At 38.5% G+C, this 21472-nt stretch overlaps 1 protein-coding gene across 1 annotated transcript; it reads left to right on the top strand.

Moving 5' to 3' along the window:
- Positions 1 to 2495: 2495 nt before the first annotated feature.
- Positions 2496 to 17869, top strand: plekhd1 (pleckstrin homology domain containing, family D (with coiled-coil domains) member 1). The gene is made up of 13 exons (XM_075448425.1): positions 2496 to 2650; positions 6965 to 7058; positions 7223 to 7312; positions 8145 to 8221; positions 8395 to 8486; positions 8575 to 8627; positions 8736 to 8830; positions 8934 to 9027; positions 9954 to 10144; positions 13941 to 14073; positions 15316 to 15460; positions 17126 to 17269; positions 17712 to 17869. Exons 1-13 carry the CDS (start codon positions 2496 to 2498, stop codon positions 17867 to 17869), a joined length of 1521 nt encoding a protein of 506 aa, XP_075304540.1.
- The last annotated feature ends 3603 nt before the right edge of the window (positions 17870 to 21472 follow it).

Below are 21472 nucleotides of genomic sequence, written 5' to 3' on the forward strand. Positions count from 1 at the left end.
TAGATGAGAAGACATTTATGTGTGTGAAAACAGCATCATGTTGGGGATAAAATAACTGCACAGTCAAATAGCCACTTAATATTTACTTTACAGTGTAAAACATGATCAAAATGAGGTACCTCCATTTATGCAAGTGAAATAAATGAATAGGCTACCATTCAAGCAGTTTTCCCCTGAATACATTTAAACTTCCGCATTGACACGAGCAGCAATGTTCTCCCACGCCGCCTCCCTCTCCTTTGCAGCTGCAGCGGTGTTGCACTTCTTTTTAAAAAACGTTTTGAAACTCGCCGTATGAGCGCACTAAAATTTCTAATTCGATGTTTGTGAAATATGTTGCCCGCCTCTTCCCCGTTGCCACGGTGACTCGTCGAATCGGAGCTCCATAGATGCTGGCTTTTTAAAGTGGTGGTGCACGCGCTAAACTCAAGGTGAAACTACTCAGAGTTGATTGAACTCACTCAACTCAGAGTTTTCCATCTCAGAGTAGATCAACTCAGAGTTCAGGAATAGACTCAGAGTTTGTTGAACCTGCTTTGTGAAACGGACCCCAGAAGTTTTTGTTTGTTTGTTTGTTTTTCCACTAGGTGCCTCCAAGGTGTTGCTTTACAACTGGGCACGTTTTTGGGCAGTTCTCATCATCAGCATCCCGGCAGAGTTTTGACGTTCACTTTCTCCCGTCCAAAAAAACGTGTGAGTTTAGGGCTGTTTAGGGTTGGTTTTGCGCATGATTCTGCAAACATTTAAAATAATAAACCACAAAACACGTGCCTAAATAAGCGGCAATCAGTTTGCAACAAAAATGGCACCTTTCGGTTTTCTGAATCTAACATGAGAAGCTCACCTGCTTCATCACAACAGTTTGAACAGAAATGATTTCCATTCATAATTTCTCTACAGAGACATTATCCATGATATCCCATCAGTAGGCTAAAAGCTAAAAAAAACAACAGAAAAATGATGGGGATTTCGGGGCCTTTAGATGTGTCTTCGTGCCAGTCAGGCTCAGATCTGTGGATGATGTAATGGCATTGGAAGAGACAGATGCTGAACTTCTGGATGTGTCGAGGTGAACAGTTTGCTTTCTCATTTTGTTTGACAATGCAAAAAAAACAAACAGTTTGAATTGAGATAAAAGATTGTTTTTCTTATATAAAGTCTGTAAGGGAAAAATGAATTCCTATATGCATTGTATTGACTGTTACTGTGTATAACCTGTAATAACCTCCTGCAAGACACCACCTGTTTTTCTCTCTTCCTTTCAATGAGGGCATTGTGTGCTCGCAATATGACCTTTTGCCAGAAGATCTTAAAGTTGAGGACCTCGTTTCACCCAGAAACGCACTAAGTCATTATAAAACGTATGGTAACAGAGTAGCATAATCCCTTTTTGCTCATGTGTTGCTGATGTGTCCTCTTTCACCGCCGCTGGGGTCAGAGTACTGCTGCTATGGGTTCATTCCAGAACGCATCTGCCTTATTTACATGCTTTTGGTTGTGAAAATAAATTGTAGAGAAATGTGTGTAATGGGGACTAAATTTAAGTTTGTTTTTTTTAATTTGTGAAAATGCTTGAGCATGTTTGGATTTCACGGAACATTTTTATCATAATAGCAGGTCACTAAGATTGATGCTCACAATGGGAGGAGCCTGAAATGAATTACATCAGTTAATGCCGCTGATATTGCTGTAGTTTTTCTTATCTTTTTTTTTTTTCAAATTCAGATTGTGGGGTTTTAAAAGATAAACAAAAATCTATCTTGTCAGGATTGTTTGGCACAGGGCCAAACAAGCCTTTATCTCACTGCCCTGGATGTTGAAGCTGAGCCGTGAGTATCTTTATAATCTCCTGCCCTTCCACTCTGACACATGTGCAGCAAATTAATCTGATACCCGTGACACTAAGGCTACATGTGAAACGGCTCTCGCTTTCCGTCCTCTTTACTAGAAAGTCGTAAAGCCACGCCTCTGCCACAGATGGCCCCCCTAATTTGCTGCCGAAGCATCGGATGGAGGGGGGAGACCATGGAGCTCGCACCTGCCAAGAGCTGGAGGCCGCTGCCTGCTGAGAGTGCAGTACAGTAATCTGAATAGCAGCTTTTACTGGCTGGAATGTATCGACCGACTTCAGATTTAGCAACTCATTCCTAAAGCTTCCCTCCCTCTCTCTGTCATCCTGTTTTCATCCTTGCTCATCAGTGCAGTCAGTCTGCCTCCAGCTGATGAGCGTATTGGCAGCTGCATCATTCCACCCTGCTGAGTTATTGGGATTTGTTTGCCACTTTTCCTGCCCTGTATTGAAGCTGTCCGTGCCTGCAGCACCTCTGTGTGTGTGTGTGTGTGTGTGTGTGTGTGTGTGTGTTATCGGATGTAGCTGGGCTAGTTGTTATTGACTGACTTTATTGTGGTTTATATATTTTTTTAATGTTATTGATAGTTGTTTTGTTTTTTAATCTTAACTGGCCCCGCCTCCCAGGGCAAGGAATCTAGTGAGGATGTTCTCGTCTTCATCCAGAAACAGTCTGCTGTCGACGTGGTCGTCCATGGAGCACTCGGACTCTGAAGTGCTGGACATCAGCACCAAAGTGCAGCTGCACGGAGTGCTGTGGAAGAGGCCAATCGGACGGCCATCAAACAAGTGGTCCCGCAGGTGAGGATGAGATATGGCCCCTGTCATAGCTGCTTTTGATCTTACTTTAAAGTTTTAAAAGTCTTTGATTTTAGTTAGTTAGTTGTTGTTAAAATTGTAAATCTGTCTCCCAAAAAAGTATAAAAGACTCAACTAAAATGGTGCTAAACTGCTACAAAATATCATTAATCTACTTTTGTCAGGGCAGAAAGTACTTAATTACCTTCGCCGCTGTTCCCTGAAAGCATCTGCCATCATTTAACCTTGATAACATAACAAATTACTCTCAGCTTTGTTTGAAGTCATTGTAATTAATGTTGACTGTATGTTTAAAGTTGAGTAATTAACTACTCTCCTGCCAGAGTCACTTGGGTTAAGTCAACTAAGCTGTTAACGTGTTGGGTTTTAGAGGACTGTTTTATATAAATACGTGTGTCACTGCTTTTTCTGCCACTTCCTGATGGGAGTGTATTTGATTAAAATGCTTGGGTTGGTACCTTATGTCAGGATTATTTCAGGATAATGCTCTTAGTTTACATAAGAGTTAAAGCGACAACACACAGTGGATCCAGAAAGTCGATATATTTCCGTTCAGTGAAGGATGCCTTTACACACTGAGCTCAATGATTTAGTGGCTTTCGTTGTTCTCTCCAGCATTTTATTTTCCAATTTTTGTCCTGCAGGTTTTAGATGTTTCCCTGCTTCAATACACCTGATTCAGATTAAGTGGTTCTCTTCAAACGATTGTTAAGGTCTGCAAAAGCCTGCTAATGACACATGGATTTGAATCAGGTGTTTTTGAAGGAGGGAAGTATGTAAAACCTGCAGGACAGGGTCCCTCGAGGACAGGGTCCCTCGAGGACCGGAGCTGGCCATCCCTGGTTGAGTGTTTAGGAAGTAAAACAATTTCTCCTAGCTGTGAAGTTGAAGATTAGCCATTTTTCACCACATTTTAAAAGTTAGTGTATTAGTTTGGGACAAATTTGGGAATGGAAAGAAAAAGGAAAGGAACACGATGCAAAAATTTGGATAAGAGATTTAAGCTCTTGCATCATTCCTCACCTAGGTCGGAGTTTGATTAGTTTTAGGGCTATGTTAGGTCTATGTTGACAATCACTGTTAGGAGAGGCCAGGTGATGCAAAATCTGAAAGGTTTAACCTTGTAGCACCCAAGCATTTGAATAATCATTGAAAAAAATCATTTTGGCTCTTCTTGCATCCTTTTGGGTGGGAATAAACCAATATGTTTGGAATTTTTGGAATTGGGCTATTTTTGATCATTTTAGGCAATGTTGCATATGCAACTGAGGGCTTTCCTGATTTATTTTGTTCACAAAACCAAGTCATTCTCTGCAGATCGTTTGGCAAAAAAAGTATAGTGAAAGTTCACCAGTAACTGCTGCTACCATAATAAAATGTATACAATAGACCTTTATTGAACATTCTTAATACAAAGTGCGGAACGCAACCATTATAAACTTTCCATTCAACAACAAATCAAACAGATTTCACAGATCTTTGTTGTGAAAAAGCGAAGCATATATAAAATGCAAAAAAATGTAATGTAAATAAAAAATGTGCACATGAAGCTAATAAAAAAATGTAAAAAAAATAATCATAATAATACAATTTGGAGACCTGACCTCCCATAAACGCTGTGAAAGGTGGACAAAGCAGACCACACCAAACGAGACCAGAATGAACTAGAACAGACCACCGCAAAGCAGAGTGTAATTCACTGACCCAAGAAAATGATTGCTGTGACAACTGTCGGCACATAAAATGTAATGTAAAAAGATATTACACATGAATGTAAATAATGTATGTAAATTTAAAAAATCAAATAATGTAATATAAATAAAAATATAATGTAAAGAAATAAAAAGCTTGTTGCATATCTGCAACTGTGGGTGCTACAAGGTTAAAAGGATTCTGACTCCTCAACCATGGAGGATTCTAACAGCCAGCAGCCATGAGCTCCTATAAGCTGCTGCATAGCGCTCAGAATACTGACGCTTGCAAAACAAATGTTGCTTAGAGGGAGAGCAGTATTTTCAGACACATGTTTCCTCAGTTCATAATCATATGAAGTTATGCCATTTGCCATATGTAACAAACTCTGGATGGTGATCATCATGGAAGAGTTATCATGACAGTGTGCAAAAGAGCATCTAAACAAGCTTGATGGGTTTTGAAAACAAGTCCTACGAATCGATAAAGCTGAAATGGAACTTATTGGCCAAAACAAGCAAAAGTTTGTTTGGAGAAAAAATGGTGCATATGAGAAGAAAGCAGAGCACGGGAGAAAAGTGATCATGCTTTGGGCTTGTACAGCAGGCATGGCAGTCTGTCACTTGAAGAGGGACGAATGTCTTCAACTGATTGGAAGAAAACATTTTGCCTTGTGTATAGATGCTGATATTGAATAGAAGATGGCTTCTTCAGCAGGTTAATGATTCTAAAAACAACTCAAACAACAAAGAATTCACGATGGACAACCTGAACAGGCTCAAGCTGAAGGTTTTGTCGTGGCCCCCAATAAACAGACTGTGAACAGTTTTTTTTAAAAAAAGGAGTGCATGCAAGACGGTTATGGATCTCGCAGAACTATGAGCCTTTTGCAAAGAGTTTCAAAGTAGTATTTTCTTTCTTTTCTTTTAGCTTTGCAAAGCAAAACAAATTGAATGTTTTAAATGATGCAAACAGCCTTGGATCCAGCCAATAAGTGCAACCTTCTAAAGCGAAAATTTTGATGGTAACTTTTCAAATCGAATGATTTTTTCTTATGGATTCATTATGTCATGCATACAGCTCACTGGAAAGGATAGTAATAACTGGGATAATGCAGGCAAACTTTTGATTTTCAAGTCACTTCCAATGTTAATATTTGAATTGGAAGCCTAAATCATTGTTTAAATAACAATAACTTTAATTAGCTCATTAAACATTTTATCTCAAGATACTGAGTGAGCTGGCTACAGTTGACAATGAATCTAGGGACAGAGCTCTCAGATGGACAGAAACCGCAATGAGGACACATTCTATCTCTGACATTTCTATATCACCAATCAGTTCTGTCTACTGATTTATCCTCAATACATTCACAGATGTCACATACGACATCTGTGAATGTTAGCTTCTGTTACAACTGCTGTTTTAAGAAAAGACAAATGCTGTCATTAAAGTACAGTGTGCAAAATTCTAATCATTCAGACTGCACCAGTGCAAGCTACAGATGAAGAAATCTTACACAAACATGCATCAGCGGTGGGTTACTTGCTCAAAATCACAGTTTTTAAAAAAAGATTCAACCAGAGACCACAGATGTAACATTTGAGATTGAAAAAGACAACTCAAATGTCTGCAGTATTATGCACTAAACAAAAAGTGAAAATTTGAATGTGTTAATAGTAGGGCTGGGCAACGATTAAAATTTTTAATCTAATTAATCACATGATTTCCCTGATTAATCATGATTAATCGCATTTGTACGCAAAATCCCAAAATGAATTCAAAAGTAGTGTATAGCTTTTAGCATTTAGTTTTATATTAAATGTACTGCCATATGAATGAAAGTGCCATAACATTTGTTGTGCAAACACACTTTTAACATCAGCATCTTCCTGTAGTTTTTATGTAGAAGCCTCGCTCCACTGTCTGTTTCCTTGAATGACTTGCTGCTATCAGTTGTGTGTTTTGCCTTTAAGTGATATTTTAGACTGGAACTACTACGGTGAGAAGACAATTCATCTTGGCAGTGTTTACAGATGACTTTGGTTCTGTCGACTCCGCCGTCTGGAAGAACTTTAAAGTGAAAATGGCCGAGTAAAAGTTCCGTACCCTTCTCCATGTTTGGTGGATCCGCCAATTACTTTCTTTTTCGGTTCCGCAGCAGACAGCAACAGACTTTTACAAAATAAAAGCCTGTGAGCAACAGACTTTTATAATAATAAAATAATCAATAAAACAGGGGTAGTCCGTGGCCCCAGTTGGAGTCCCACATCAGACAGCCCTGTGCTGCGTGTTGTTCCCCCTCTCTCTGCCCCCTGCTTCCTGTCTCTCTGAACTCTCCTATCCATTAAAGGCACAAAAGCCCCCCCAATTTTTTTTTAAAACTGCATTAATGCGCGATAAAATATTTATCGGCGTTAAATAATCAACGAGTTAACGCGATAATAACGAGTTAACTCGCCCAGCCCTAGTTAATAGTGACAAATGTAAAGTTTGATTATCTGCCGCTCAGTTTTAATTTTGATATCATCAGCAGACGTTGGTTCCTTTCAGCTCTACAGGGTTTCACTCACTGCTGCTTTCCCTTTCTTCCTCGGTACAAAGATTCTTCATCATCAAAGACAGCTTCTTGCTCTACTATGCAGAGAGCGAGAGGAAGAGCTTTGAGACCAACAGGTACTTCAACATCCATCCCAAGGTGAGCTGCTGAGACTTTCTCAAATGTATCTGTCGGAGCGCTGTGAAATACAAGAAATAAAAAAACAGGCATGTGATAATTTGCTGTTATAAACTGATTGACTTCAAACAGGAGGTCAAACCAATCTCAGATTTCTTTAAATAACTTATTTGCCTCTGTGTCAGGGGGTCATACCCCTGGGAGGATGTGTGGTGTCAGCGAAAGAGGACATGGGGATGCCCTTTGCCATCGTGGTCAACCTTGAAGATTTCACTGTAAGAATATGTTCCTCTCTCATAGCGTCATTATTTATAAGATGTGGCGAGGTCTCCAATGGCTGTAACAAATATATTTGTGGTTATGTAAGCAGGTCATTTGCTACTCTGCTTTGATTTACAAAGTTTAATAGCAAGTTTAAAACCATTATTTTGTTGCCAATCTCAAAACTTTACCCCTCAGGTTTATCACCAACAGTCTTTGGCTCTTGTCGGTGAAAACATTTCTAAGAGCCTCTGGATTCTGTGTGCTCAGCACCAAACAGCAGAAAGGCAGCAAACTTAGGTGAACGTAGAAGAAATGTAGCGGCGAAAAGGACAACTTTTTTTCATGTAGGTGCTGGTGGAGACCAAATCCGAGCTAAAAGAGGTTATTGTAAAACGTTTAAAACAAAACGATGACAAAGTTGACAATTGGTCAGTGTTGCAGTAACAGAGTGTGTACATAAATACAATAAGCAACAAAAGGTTTCCCGAAAAATAACCACATGTTGTAAGAACAAAGCTATGATGATAGCATTTTGATTTTAACCCCCATAAAGATGTGAGTAATCGTGTGAGAGATGGGTTGTTTCCGATGTGTAACGACCCACCTTAGAGTTATATCTGGGACTCCAGAACGGAGTTAGCCTCTTGAATGTGAAGTCAAATATCTTAGAGAAGCTAAAACTAATCCTCGATGGAACTCGACTTTTTTGTTCACAGTGAGTCATAACTAGCAGATTTTATAACCTCAGCAGCAGACCTAAGATAGAAACCCACAGTGTGTTTTACAGCCTGAACCCATTTCTGACAAGATGCTGATGTAAATTGCAGTATATCTGTCCCCCAGGGTACCATAGCCCTTGCTGCTGAGTCTGAGGAGGACCAGGTTCAGTGGATAGAGATGCTCCAGGAGTCAGGGAAAGTGTGAGTACTTAATTATCTTCTCTATATTGCTCCTCTAAAGAAACTGTACACATAAAACATACATTTTTAAATCAACAATTTACAGTCCCTTTGTCAGCTATACCTTTTTGAAAACGTTTGGAAACTATTGAATAACCCCTGGATTTTCTCAAATGACTGCGTCTAACCAACAGCACGTGGAAAAATGCCCAGCTTGGCGAGGCGATGATTGAGAGTCTGGAGGCTCAGGGCCTGCAGCTGGCCAAGGAGAAGCAAGAATACCTGGGTAAACAAAAGAAAGGTTACTCGAATGAAAGAGCTTCTTAAAGGGTTAATGGAGACGTTTTTTTCTGAAAGTGCTCATTTTCCTCCAGATAAACTGATGGAAGAGACAGAGGAGCTTAGTCATCAAAGAGCGCAGAGAGAGGTGAGACCTTTATTTCAAGCATTCCATTTAAAAACCTTGGAATATTTAGAGTAATTGGGTTTTTATTTCAAGAATTTGCACAGAAATAGTCACCTTGTGTGTCTGTAGGAGCTGGAGCGTCTGAACCAGGTTCTGGAGGAGGAGAAAATGAAGTTTGAGGAGGTGGTGCTTGAGCTGAAGGCAGAGCAGGAGCAGATCAAAGTGTAACAACTCAGCTATGTTCCGTTGACATTCACCAGTGCTGATGATGCTGTACAAACATTCAAGTTTATGTGCCTTTTGTTTTCTGTTGTGTGCTCACGGCAGAGATCTGGAAGGCACAGCTCAGTCCCTGAAAGGTGTCGAGTGTGAAAAAGAAGAGCTGAGCTGCTTAACGGTTACACTTCAAAAATCCATAGAGGTATTTAAAGATAAAACATTGTGAAGCAGACTTCATTGTCTCTAACTCAGACTTCCGGTAACTTTGCGTCAGTTGTGTGCAGACCAGTGCTGGTGCACCATTCAGATCATCTCACATTTTAAGTTAACAATACTTTAATACTTATTAGATTCTTAGATGTTTGTACACACTAAATGAATAAGGCTAGTTGATTCCCTCTGTCTCCAGTCATTTTGATATGATGAGCAGATTAGCTTTAAGGACAAGTTAGCTCAGATGGTAGATGGTCCTCCAACTGGAAGGTCAGCGGTGCGATCCCTAGCTCCTCCTCTGGATAAACCCTTTTTTGGTGTTAAGAAGCACTGGATTAGTGGTTGTGTGAGTGCGGGAGTGAGAAACACACTGAAAAGCGCTCTACAAGGTCAAAAAGGCACCATAACAGTGCGATAATGTACTGTTTCTGGCTATAGACACTGAGAGTGACACTGAACTTCTTATATAACTCTTAGCATTAAGGCTACATAAGATGATAAAAATTAGCACAATTTCTATTTACAGATCCAGGTTTGTTTATGAATCTTGCAGTGCATTCTCCCTCTGTACAACTGCTCCTTTTTTTTTTGTCAAAAGTTAGATTTTTGTATCATCTGTCTGCAAAACATTTCCCAGAAGTTTTGTGGAATTTGAAGGAGGTCTGGGAATTTACCACAATGTTGTATCTTCCTATGACAGAGGTTTCCTTTTTGATCCTTCAATCATCACCACCTTCTTTTTGTATTGTACACATACATTTGCAAACACTTTGCAAGCTATGGTTTGCTGTGATCTTTGCAGTTGTTCCAAAGGGGTCACAAACTTTTCTTTTTTGTTGCAGCTCTACAAAAAGCAACAAAAAGCTTATAATATATAGGTTATAAAGTGAATTTCTCTTGTTCTTGTTGCTGCAGGAGCTCTCTCATGAGAAACAACGTAGGCTGGAGCTACTGGGAGTGAAGGAGCACGAGGACAAGGAGGTGGAGGAGGAGAGTTCGGAGCCTACGTGCAGAGAGTCCGAGGACAAGGACGTGCTGCAGGACCTGCGACACATTGAGGAGCAAATGAAGATCCTGCTTAAGGAGAAGGAGCAAGCTGATGAGAAGTGAGTTAGCCCCAAAAGACTAAAATTACTGGGTGTAATCCCAGTCTTACAGTGCTGTTATTAATATTAGCATTATTTCTTTCATAAGTATTTTTGATATCCTTTGAAAATGGGATATGTTTACAAGCCCATCATTTTCTAAATAAGAGATGGAAAGTATTCTATATAAGTTCGGCTGTATATACTTTTAATATAAATACAGCTACAAACTCAATTCCAAAACAGTTGCGACGCTGCAAATGTAAAAAAAAAAAAAAAAAAAAAAACCCCAGAAGGCACCAATTAGCAAATCTCATAAACCACTATTTTATTCACAATTGAACATGGAAAGTATTTAAAATGTTAAAAGAAAGTCATTTTATTATCTATTCAAAAAATATTAGCTCATCTTGAATTTGATGGCAGCAAGATGTATCAAAAAAGTTGGGACATGGCAATGTTGACCACTGTGTAGCATCCCCTTGTCTGTAAACATCTGGGGACTGAGGATAAAGGATTTAAGATGCTCAACAGTTCTGGGCCTTTTTTTGTCATATTTTGCATTTTATGATGCACCAAATGTTTTCAGTTGGTGAAAGTTGGTGTAATAGATGCAATTTAGCATTGTCTAGTTTAAATATGAAAGTCCTTAATTGAAAAATACATAATCTGGATTGTTACTCTTAAACCTCTCAGCATCTATGGTGCCTTTCCAAATGAGCAAGTTGCCAGTTCCATAGGCACTAATGCACCCCTAAACCATCAGAGACGCTGATAACAAGCTGGATGGTTTCTCTCCTCTTTAGTCTGGAGGATGTGGCATCCATGAATACCAAAAACAATTTCAACAGTTGTCCATTTTGCATCAGTCTCTTTTAAATGAGCTTTGGCCCAGATAGGACTGCAGCACTTCTGGATCCTGTTCACATATGGCTTCTACTTTGCATGGCAGAGCTTTAACCTGCATGTGTGGATGGCACAGTGAACTGTGTTCACAGACAATCATTTCCGGAAGTGTTCCTGATTCCATGCAGTGATTTTCATGACAGAATCATGTCTGTTCTTAATGCAGTACTACCTGAGAGCTCAAAGATCACAGGTATCCAATGCTGATCTTTGGCTATTTCCCTTGTGTGACAGAAATGTCTCCAGATTTTCTGAATCTTTTGATGATTTTTTGTACTGTAAATGATGGAATATTCTTTTGCAGTCTTTGCAATTTTATGTTAAGGACAATTTTTGTGAAATTGCTTCACAATTTGTAGATTTGTTTTTTGAAGTTTGCTCAACCTCTACTCATCTTTACTTGTGAGAGACTCTGCTTCTCTAAGGTGCTCTTTCTATACCCAATCATGCAACCGACTGGTTACCAATTAACCGAATTAGTTGCAACTTGTTCCTCCAACTTTTTATTTTTAAAACAGCTTACATTTCCAGCCTTTTGTTGCCCCCATCCCAACTTTTTTTGTGTTGCTGCCATCAAATTCAAGATGAACTACTTTATTTTGTGAATAAGATATCGGTTTAAGAGATTTGCCAAACATTACATTCTGTTTTTTTATTTAGATTTTACACAGGGTCCTCACTTTTTTGGAAGTGGGGTTTTATTTCCTTATAATATTGAACTATAAATCAAATGCAGCAGAGGTTCATATGACCATTACTGTATGCTGGCTTGTATAAGCAACTGTGTATCAGATAATGGACTCTCCAGTGAACTTCCATGCTAATGGTACAGAGGATGTAACAACTAGTGGAAATGTGCATTGATCCCGAAACAACCAGCTCATTGATGGGGTGCAGTAAGTGGGATATTACAGGCTGCTGATATTGAGTGAGAAGGACTAATGTTCAGTTACGAGTATTGAAACATACAATCCATAACACTGTTTCCATGAGCTAGACCTTCACTCTCCTCTTCCTCTCAGTTGTCCTCAGTGAGGCTACATCACATGAACTACAGTCAAATAGAATCACTCATGTGAAAGATAAAATCAAGCTGATCCTCACTTAAAAATATAAAATTGTTGTAAAACAACACAAATATGCTCATCAGTTGTACCTTATGATGTGGTGTGGCGCAATTAAATTAGCATCTTATTTCAGTGAAAAAAAAACCTTCTCAACGAATAAAATGAATTATGCTGCTGAAACCCAAAAGGCTCAAAAAGAGAACAGCATCGAAAATTCAATTTTAGAGAAAGAGACTTAAGGTTGAATAAAGGTTTTAAACCTTTATTCAACTGACAGAAGAACAAAGGAAATGGTTTTCAGTTTCTTCATTGTATTTGTAAAATACAAGTCAACCTAATATTAGAATGAGTCTTTTGGAACAGGGGACGCTAATTGTTGCTGTTTTTCAGAGGACGGTGTGTATTCATGAAGAACACAAGATTTCAGCTGCTCCTCAGTCACGGGTTCTTATCATCAGATTCTCTTCTTAATAACGCTTCACACGATTTCAAAAAAAGAAAGTTGTGGACTACAAGCAGGCCAGTCAAACGCAGAGTGTCTATGAAGCCACGTGCAGAACCAAGTCTGGCATTATCCGATTTAAATAATCAAATAACACCCCAGAGAAAAAACATTGCCTTGGTGGTAGTCTCCATCTCCAAAATTCCAACATACGCCTCAGCATCAATGAGGCATCCATGCAATAAACACAGATGCACCTTCATACCATCCCAAACACTGGCTTTAGCGGGGATGGTTTTTCTCATTTTTGGCACATAGATCCAGATGTTTATTCTCCCCCAAAGCAGCTGAAACATGAACAGGGGTCCATCTGAGATGAGCTCATGTCCAAAGAATTTGGTAGTGTTTCTGGACAGAGTTGAGATATGGCTTCCTCTTTGTGTAAAACAGTTTCAGGTTACATTTCTACATGCAGGAGTGGACTGTGTCGGGTGACAATTTTTCAAGGTGCTCTCGACCCAATGTGATTGTATTGGTTGTCGTGGCATGACAGTTTCTCATTTGGGCTTTCTCAGTTGGGCTGCCCTTAAAAGTACTTTTAAGGGCTTTTACACTCTCTGATTTCCCCAAACTCCCTGAATCTTTTCACATCATGCACTGTGGATGTTGAAAGACCAAAGGTCTTTGTAATTTTGCATTGATTTTTTTTAATAGTTTTGATCAGTTTTTTAACCGATCAAGTTAGGCAAAAACTTCTGAGATATGACTCATCCTTGCCTAGATAGACTCAGCTTTTGGTGGATGTTCCTTACATGCCCAATCCTGACACCCTCACCTGTCACCAGAACTGTGAGTTGCTGACATCAAATTGTAGATTAGTTTATATTTTCTCAATAGAATGAAGTTGGTCAGTGAGGACTCAGAGAAAATTTTCCTTTGTTCTTGTTTGTGTCAAAGATTAAAGATTAAAGATTAAACGGTTGAATTACAAATTTAGATTTTGTTGCATTTTAAAAAAGAGAAAACAAAGATTTGTGGAGTTATAAAATATAGGAAAAAAGACACAAATATAAAATATTCAACCAGATGGTGAATAAAAGTTATCTGATAAAAACAAGCTCTCATTTTTGGAAATAAACTTTTTGATGGATGATTAGATAAAAAGTCATAACTTATCTTGTATTTATCCATTAAATATTAAACAGTCATTACCAAAAGTAACAAAATCCCAATTTTCACAATAAAAGCTTATAAAAGCTGCAGATAGTACAAAAAGAAGTGTGTTGTTTTATCCATGAAATGACTTTACAGATAGAGGTTTCATGTGTGAAATTCACGGTGTGTCATGTGTTTTTTTGAGTTTGCTTTGCTTTTAATGGGTGTCTGTGTTTCTCTGGCTCAGGCTCTGGGAGAACGAGCAGCGAGCAAAAGTCCTGCAGCAGGAGAGTGAGTACTACTCAACTCAGGCTCAGACGCTGCAACAGTCGCTCTCCCAACTCACGGTGGACAAGCGCCAGACTGAGGCAGAGCTCAAGGTAACATGGCATGACTGCTGAGACACAACAATAAAAGGCCTCATCAGGGCTCACTCTGATGCTGCTGACCCTGATTCTGATTCTGCTATCCTTAGAGGAGGGCAGTACTCTGTGTTTTCTCCGTAAAAGATGTATAAAACATCATCAGATTGAAATGAACTGAACTCACTCTTTAAAACAAAAATGACACCCCATGCATCCCCACCGGCCTTGCTGTGTCGGTACGAGAGTCGTTTGCTGGTGCAGCATGAACTTTACTATCTTGATTTGTCTTATTGGCTACACCTGTGAAGAGTACTTGTGTTGCTTTCAGTGGGGGTTTCACTGAGCACAAAGCAAGATATATCTTTAAGATGGCATCAAAACATATTAAACAGTTTTTGTTCTGATTAGCAAATGGCAAATAATAGTAATATTGGAGGAAAAGTTAAGATATTGAAGATAATGAGAAAACTGATAGATTGATTCCAAGAGAAGCAACTAAAAATCCCTGTTCGACTGCAAAAGACCCTCAAGAACAGTATGAATGGTGTTGCTCTGCTTTTCTGTGAAGCCACACCACACGCACAAATCTGACCTTGTCTCCAATATCCTTAAATATAACTTTAAAAATAGAATGGGCTACATTTGGAAAGAAAAGGGTGCATCATCTTTTAGAGCATCTCTTTTCCTGTTGAGCTCTGCAGCGGATCACTCATGCTTTGTGCTTGAGTTGCAGCTGGTGCCAAAGGAAACATTTTACTGTAAATAGCAGCAATGTTTGTTAAAATATATAAAAATGAAAAGAGAATGCTTCTACAATAAGATTATTAGTCGAAACACACCTCAAAGGTGGACCTCAAAAGACGGAGTTAAAAGTTTGGCAAACATCACAGATCTGTGGGAAAACCTCAAAAGAGCGGTGAATGCAAGGTTCTAGAACCTCACAGAACCTTTGCTGAAAGAAAATGCAAAATATCCCCCAAGCAAGAGCTGAAAGTATCTCATCTGGCCACAAAAGTGGTAACATGCTTGTTAAAAGGATAGGGCTTTTAAGAACTGCCCAAACTTTTGATTTGATCTGTTTTTCCTTTTCTGTTACTTTGAGACTGAACAACAAAAACTGTGACACTCAAAAGTTATGAAAATATTTTTAGAAATTAGGCGAATTATTACACTTTATAAAAGAAAGATGTTTTAGGACTAAAGCAACAACTGACAGTGTTCATTCAGTTACTTTGGTTTTGCCTGTCTGTGTCTCAGGCTGAGATAGAGTCTCGGATGGAGCTGGAGCAGAGGCTGAAGCAGGCTGAGGAGGCTCTGCAGGACCTGGAGAAAGGCCTGAACTCACTGGAACGAACCCAAGAGCGAGATGAGAGGATGAAAGGGGATGTGACACAGCTGAGGAGTGAGTGCATTCACCACCTGTTTGTATCCGTTGATCTGCTCATTATGTGCTGAAGCGTGGCATCTAATTGATTGGAAACGAGAATGTTGCAAAGGCTGCCCAACAATATGGACAATACTGCTCACCCTCTACATAACATAGTTATAGTCTACATAACATTCAATTCAACTCAGTTCAACAGAACAAGAAAGGGTTGAAGACAAACGCTCAGTAGATGTGACCAAGAAAAGGTGAATGGAGATGTAAAAACTGAAAAAAGAACAACTGTAAAATTAGTTTAAAAAGAAAATGACATGCTCACTTGAGGTGGTTTTTAATGATTTTGAAAAAGACTTGATGTTGTTTGAAATGGAAACAAATTTGAGCATTGCGTCTGAATCACCTGTCATCTGTGGTCTGAGCCAGAAAACAATAAACTCTTGTGACTAAGTGGTGTCTTCACAGACATGATATAACATCTAGATATGCCCAGAGAGTAAAGTAATTAATAAAAAAGAGTCTCTAGTTTTTTTTCCTCCGCAGGGTTTGGACAACATCTTCTACTGAAATGCAATCACTAGCAACATAGCTGATACCACTGCCTCCTGGTGGCCTAAATTAAGCTTCTACCCAGCCTTGTTCATTATTTAACAAATCAGTCGGGATTACAGGAGTCACCATTATGGAAATGTAGATTCATCAGACTTCCCACAAGTTCTGAACATTATGCCAGATGGATGAAGAAGGGGATTCATGTCAGTGATTCATCTTTAAGGCCTTTGCTGGCCTGCCAAGGAGAGTACTTGGATGTGCGTGATAAAGGGGTTCTCTTGTATAAATGTCATAAACATTGTAGCAATCTTGAATACTGAATCTTGAAAGAGGCATCAGGTTTTTCAGTCCATCTTTAACATGAAAAGCACCAACTAGCTCATCTTTCTGGATAGTAATCCATACCAGTTACCCATACCAGCCCCCCTACTCCACATTGTTGGGATCTCAAAATGATCTCCATTTACTTTATATTGGGTCACTCAATGCGACACAGTAGAGCCTCAGTCAGATCAGACTGATCCGACCCAGCTCAATGAGAATAAATTGTCAAATTAATTGGTTAATTTTCATTTTGGTAATACGATCATCTAGGAAATTAAACTACATGTAGGCTTAACCTAATTGCGTCTCTCTGACTAGAGCAAATATGCTCTTTCTGCACATATTTTAACTCTGTGTGTGTCAGGTTACATGATGAGTTTCTGAAGGGTATAAACATGGTGACAGCAAAACAAAAGTAGCCGGTGATGGACACAACTTTGAGACCTTAGAAAAAAAAAAAAAAGACAACATGTCTGTATTGTGCTCGTCTTCTTCCACTAATGAATAGAAATCTATGAAGTCAGGAAAACAACTATTTTTCTTTTTCTATTGTCATATATTCCACAGATTAGCAGGCAGACCCACTTTACACCTGACAAGAGTTTCCCTTCTGATTACAATTTTTTACGGCATGAATACACACACGACTTATCTGCTCTTTTTCTTTAGTTTCCATGACAACATTTAAGTTTGAACGTCTAATGTGAATAATCTCAGTCAAATGGAAGAAATATTTGTCTATGTTAACATGGCTAATGTTCGACCATAATTAGTATTATATGTATCTGGTGTGTCTGTGTGATTATCCAGAGTTCTTCGAGGAGTGTATCTGTGCAGCAGAGATCGAGGCGAAGCTCCCAGCCATAATGAAAAACGCTGTGTACCTTCACAAAGCTGCTGCTCGTAGAATCAAGAGCTGCCGAATCCAAAGGAGAGCCTCCAAACGCCACTGGTGTAAGTGTAAATATATAGTGTAAGATAAATGAAAATCTCAGTATTACTACCGTATTTGATTTATTGTCTTTGTGCTCTTTTCAGTATCAAAAAAGGGTTGTGACGCAGAGGAGCATTCTGTTTTTTTACTTAACAGTTGCTATTTTATTGTGTTTCTTCTTATTTTACTGTGAATGATGATGTTGTGACCTTACACTGTGTTGCGATTATGCATGAATTGTGCTCTGAAAGAGTTAATTCATATGAATAACAACATATTACATTTGCAGCTTATACAGAGATAAAACTGATTGTTTTTATGATCAACAAAACACATTTGAGAATTTCTCGTGCCCTGATAAATGACTGAAACTTTTAACGTCACAACATGACGTGAACACAACATGAGTCCTAAGTAACTTATTTCCTATTCTGTTCTCCACTTGTAATTGTCTCCTCGCAGTAAAACACTCTAAATCGTTTGCTGTAGCCAGCCCTGATGACGAGAGCATGGAGGAGCTGCGGGCCACGGCCCGACGCCTGACCTCTGACAGCAGCTTCAGGGAGAGCGTTTACAAGATTATCGCTCGCAAGGATGCCGCAAACAAAACCCAAGACTGAGCGATGGTGGATAATTACTGTTGACTTTTATGTTGATGTTGATATGAAAAGGAAAAAAAAAAATGCAAAGGAGACCCCACAGCAGCTGTTGAGAATTTTGTGTCAAACATTAGAAATTGTTCTTAAACTGACCAGTTTTATTTTGCATTCACTTCAATCTCTGTTTGTAGAAAACATGTTTTTTCCAAGAACTAATCTCTGAAGTTCACTGAACACATTCCTGTTTGGGTTGCATCTAAAACAAAGAGTCCAATAGTTTAAAAAAATAGCTGACTACGGATTAGAAATTGATAATAGTGAACACACAGTTATTACTTCATCTGTTTTTACTGTTGCATGATTTCTGTTTGAGTGGGATGTAAAAAGTGAAGGAAGTCCCTAAGAGATGGCCAAATAAGTGTTTTATATCTCTTTACTCATGTTAATGTTTACACAGTCATTTATTTAAAAACTGTTAGCATTGAAGTACTGATGTTTCCTTCTCCTCTGGTTGAATCACTCAATATTTACTAAGTCGTGCAAATAGTGTCACTCTATTTACTATATATACCCTCAGAAATGATCTCATGGAAACAACACAAGATAGCCATGGCATATAGATGACTTTTCAAAAAAAAAAATCTACACCGTATACATGAGAAGATAGCTGCAACACGACTGACAGCAATGAATCAAAATGGCTAGCAGTGTTTGAAATCACTCATTATCGACAGCCCATCATATGAAGAGCAGTGAAAGAGTGAACAACATTTAGTTTTAAACTCCCCATTATTTACGGAGTTTAAGTTCCCGGAACTGTTTGGCTGAAAATGAAGATCTGATATAAAATAAGATTGGATCTTATAAGTATAAGAAATTGTAATAGTAACCAAATCTGTAAAATTAGTCAAACTAATATGTATTTGACTTGCACGCTAAATGCATTCACCCAAATGCTGTGATAAACTGTAGTTCAATTCTGCAGATACAGTTTTTGAGGTCTAATTTCCTGTATGACTTACTTTTCAAATAGGGAATTTGCAAGAAATTCTTGTGAAAAAAACAATTCACTGTTGGAAAAAAAAAAGGAACCAGCAGTTCCTTTTTTTTTTTTGCAGAGTAGTTGTTTGAATGAAATGACTGTTACGTTCAAGCTCGCATCTAAAGGGTTTTGCAACACAGGTAGGAACCATTTTGGACTTAAATATAGTGAAGTATGAAAAAGTATTTAAGAATAAAACAGCTACGATAAGTATTGATATTATAAATAGTTTCTTATACTAAATGTTATCTGTTTGAGTGCTTTTTCCACTGACACACTTAACTATATCAATGTTGAACTAGGTCAGTCACTCCAGTTTTGACTACAGTCAGTTGGAGCTGTGTGTAAATTAAATAAATTAAATAAAAATAAACAATAAATCTGCTCTAAATGAAGAAGACGGCACAGACTGTAAATATGTCTTGAAATGTGTGTTTTTTTTTGTCTGGTTTTGATTGTTTGCACTGATTGTGTCTTCTACATCAAGAGAGTTGAACAATGATCCTACTAATGTGTCTGGTATCAACCTCGGCCATTTCATTATTGCTACATCTTCTCTTAAAATTGTTCTCTTAACGACCGAACTCAGAGCAGTTCACAGGAGAAAGCATTTTATGATCGCGTACAAATGGCCAATAACACCAGAAATGATAATGGGGGGGGGGTTATAACTGAATTACTTTCAAAATAGGAGGTAAGGAACTTTATCATTTGTACAAAAACAATATGCACTCTAAAAATAGTGATCTTTATCAGCTGAGATCAAACCATGATTTCACCAACTTTGTATCAGAAACACAATATTGAAATGTTCATGATTATCATCAATACCAATATACAGCAACAATCTCAATTGCAAATATAAAAAGATATGTATTTCCCAGTCATTTCTCATTTTATCTATCATTAAGACAGAAAAATGTGCTGAATCTAATAAGAGAGAGTTAAAAGATCTATTTTTGTATTCATATGAAAAAACCCCTAACATGCACCACTGACAGTGCAATGGTTCACTCACTATTACAGTTTAAAACTGTTATTATTGTTCATAACTTCCTTAAAGTCCTAAGAACTTTATCTTGTCTTCAGGAAGTATGAACTTAAATAAATAGAAAACATTTTCCAAGGAGTGTGACCGTGGTAGCAGTTTGAGTTATGATGTGTTGCCGTTTAAAAGGAAGTTGTTCATTTGGTCTTTGACGCTTTACTCTGACCTAGTTCCCCACACCAACTTCAAAAGTGGGCAGATAACAGATACAAAGATGACAACACATAATTTTTTGGATTGCCCGTCTACAGCAGCGTGCGTCGAGGAAGTCATCTCACTGTGTAGAAAGCTCCCTCAAGCCCCCGATAGATAACAACAACACGGCAGCTATGAGCTAACAGTGTAGTACGCTTTCATTCATTCATTCGTCTTATAGTCCTGCCCCCCTCAGAAATGCCCTGTCCATCCAAAGAAAACTGGCCAGAAAAAAGGCCACGATTCATTATCTCTGTTTTTGTGTCTTGTATTGATAGAATAAATGCAGGTGGTGATTTTAAAAAAGCATATATCTGCAAAGTTTATAGCTTTATTTATTTTTTTGTTATCGCGTTTCCCCCCCTCCTTAACCTTAACCCCTTGCCGCTGAAAAAAAAGGCGATTTTCACATTTTCGGATGTTTTTGTTGTATATAATGATCCGAAATGTAGACTGAAGCCCAATTCGCACGGGATAAGTATTACCTATGGACCCCCCGTAATTCGGAATAATTGCGGAGAATGTCTGAGTTCTTAGTCCTGTGCGAATGCACCATGTCCGTGATTTGTGGGGTAATAATTCCGCCGCGAATTACCTACTGTATTTCGGCGAAACACAGACATCCTGTGGTAATTTAAGTCCCGTCTGAACGCACACCTGTGTGTTCAACCTATGTGTACAACCAGGTACAACGGGGCAAAACAGGAAGTTACGACAATTACGGAATATCCGCTCACAATGTCTTTGATTTCAGTAAATTACAGACTTTTGCTTGTCCCGTCCGAATGCGCCACAAAAAATTACAGAGGTGCGGGGGTAGTTGCGAATTACCAGTGATCCATAGGTAATACTTATCCCGTGCGAATTGGGCTTTAATGAAGGTAATAAAAAGATGGAGTTGGCTGGATGTCTTGCCCCAAGTATCTGCTTGAATTTAAACCCTCAATGGAGAATTCCACACTGTTAACAAAATTGACGGTCATGATTTATGCTAGTGTGACCATAATTTCATTACCCAATTGAATTATTATTATTATTATTATTATTATTGTTGTTGTTATTATTATTATTATTGTTAATATTATTATCATTATTATTATGCTTGAAGTTGTAGTAGTGGTTTTCCACAGATTTTTTTCAGGTATTGTTTTCTGCCCCCCCAGATGAGCTAACTGCCCACCCACACATGCCATTCTGGTCACACCTCTGGTTTGAAACACCATTCGATGGAAGCGAGGTTGCGCTTTAAATGACAGCTGAAGCTGGAGAAATATGACTCTCTTGGCTCTCCATAACTGATAGAAGCGCTAAATTGAAAGCCGGTGGTATTTAGAAAGGC

Source organism: Odontesthes bonariensis, chromosome 17 (assembly GCF_027942865.1).
Source record: "Odontesthes bonariensis isolate fOdoBon6 chromosome 17, fOdoBon6.hap1, whole genome shotgun sequence".
In the NCBI taxonomy this organism is placed as follows: Eukaryota; Metazoa; Chordata; class Actinopteri; order Atheriniformes; family Atherinopsidae; genus Odontesthes; species Odontesthes bonariensis.

What these genes read in the sequence shown, in the direction of transcription:
- plekhd1 (XM_075448425.1), top strand. Translation starts at nt 2,496, where the DNA reads ATGTTCTCGTCTTCATCCAGAAACAGTCTGCTGTCGACGTGGTCGTCC. An exon ending in GGAGAAGCAAGAATACCTGG is followed by an intron (nt 8,487 to 8,574) that starts GTAAACAAAAGA and finishes ATTTTCCTCCAG; the next exon opens with ATAAACTGATGGAAGAGACA. An exon ending in AAGGAGCAAGCTGATGAGAA is followed by an intron (nt 10,145 to 13,940) that starts GTGAGTTAGCCC and finishes TCTCTGGCTCAG; the next exon opens with GCTCTGGGAGAACGAGCAGC.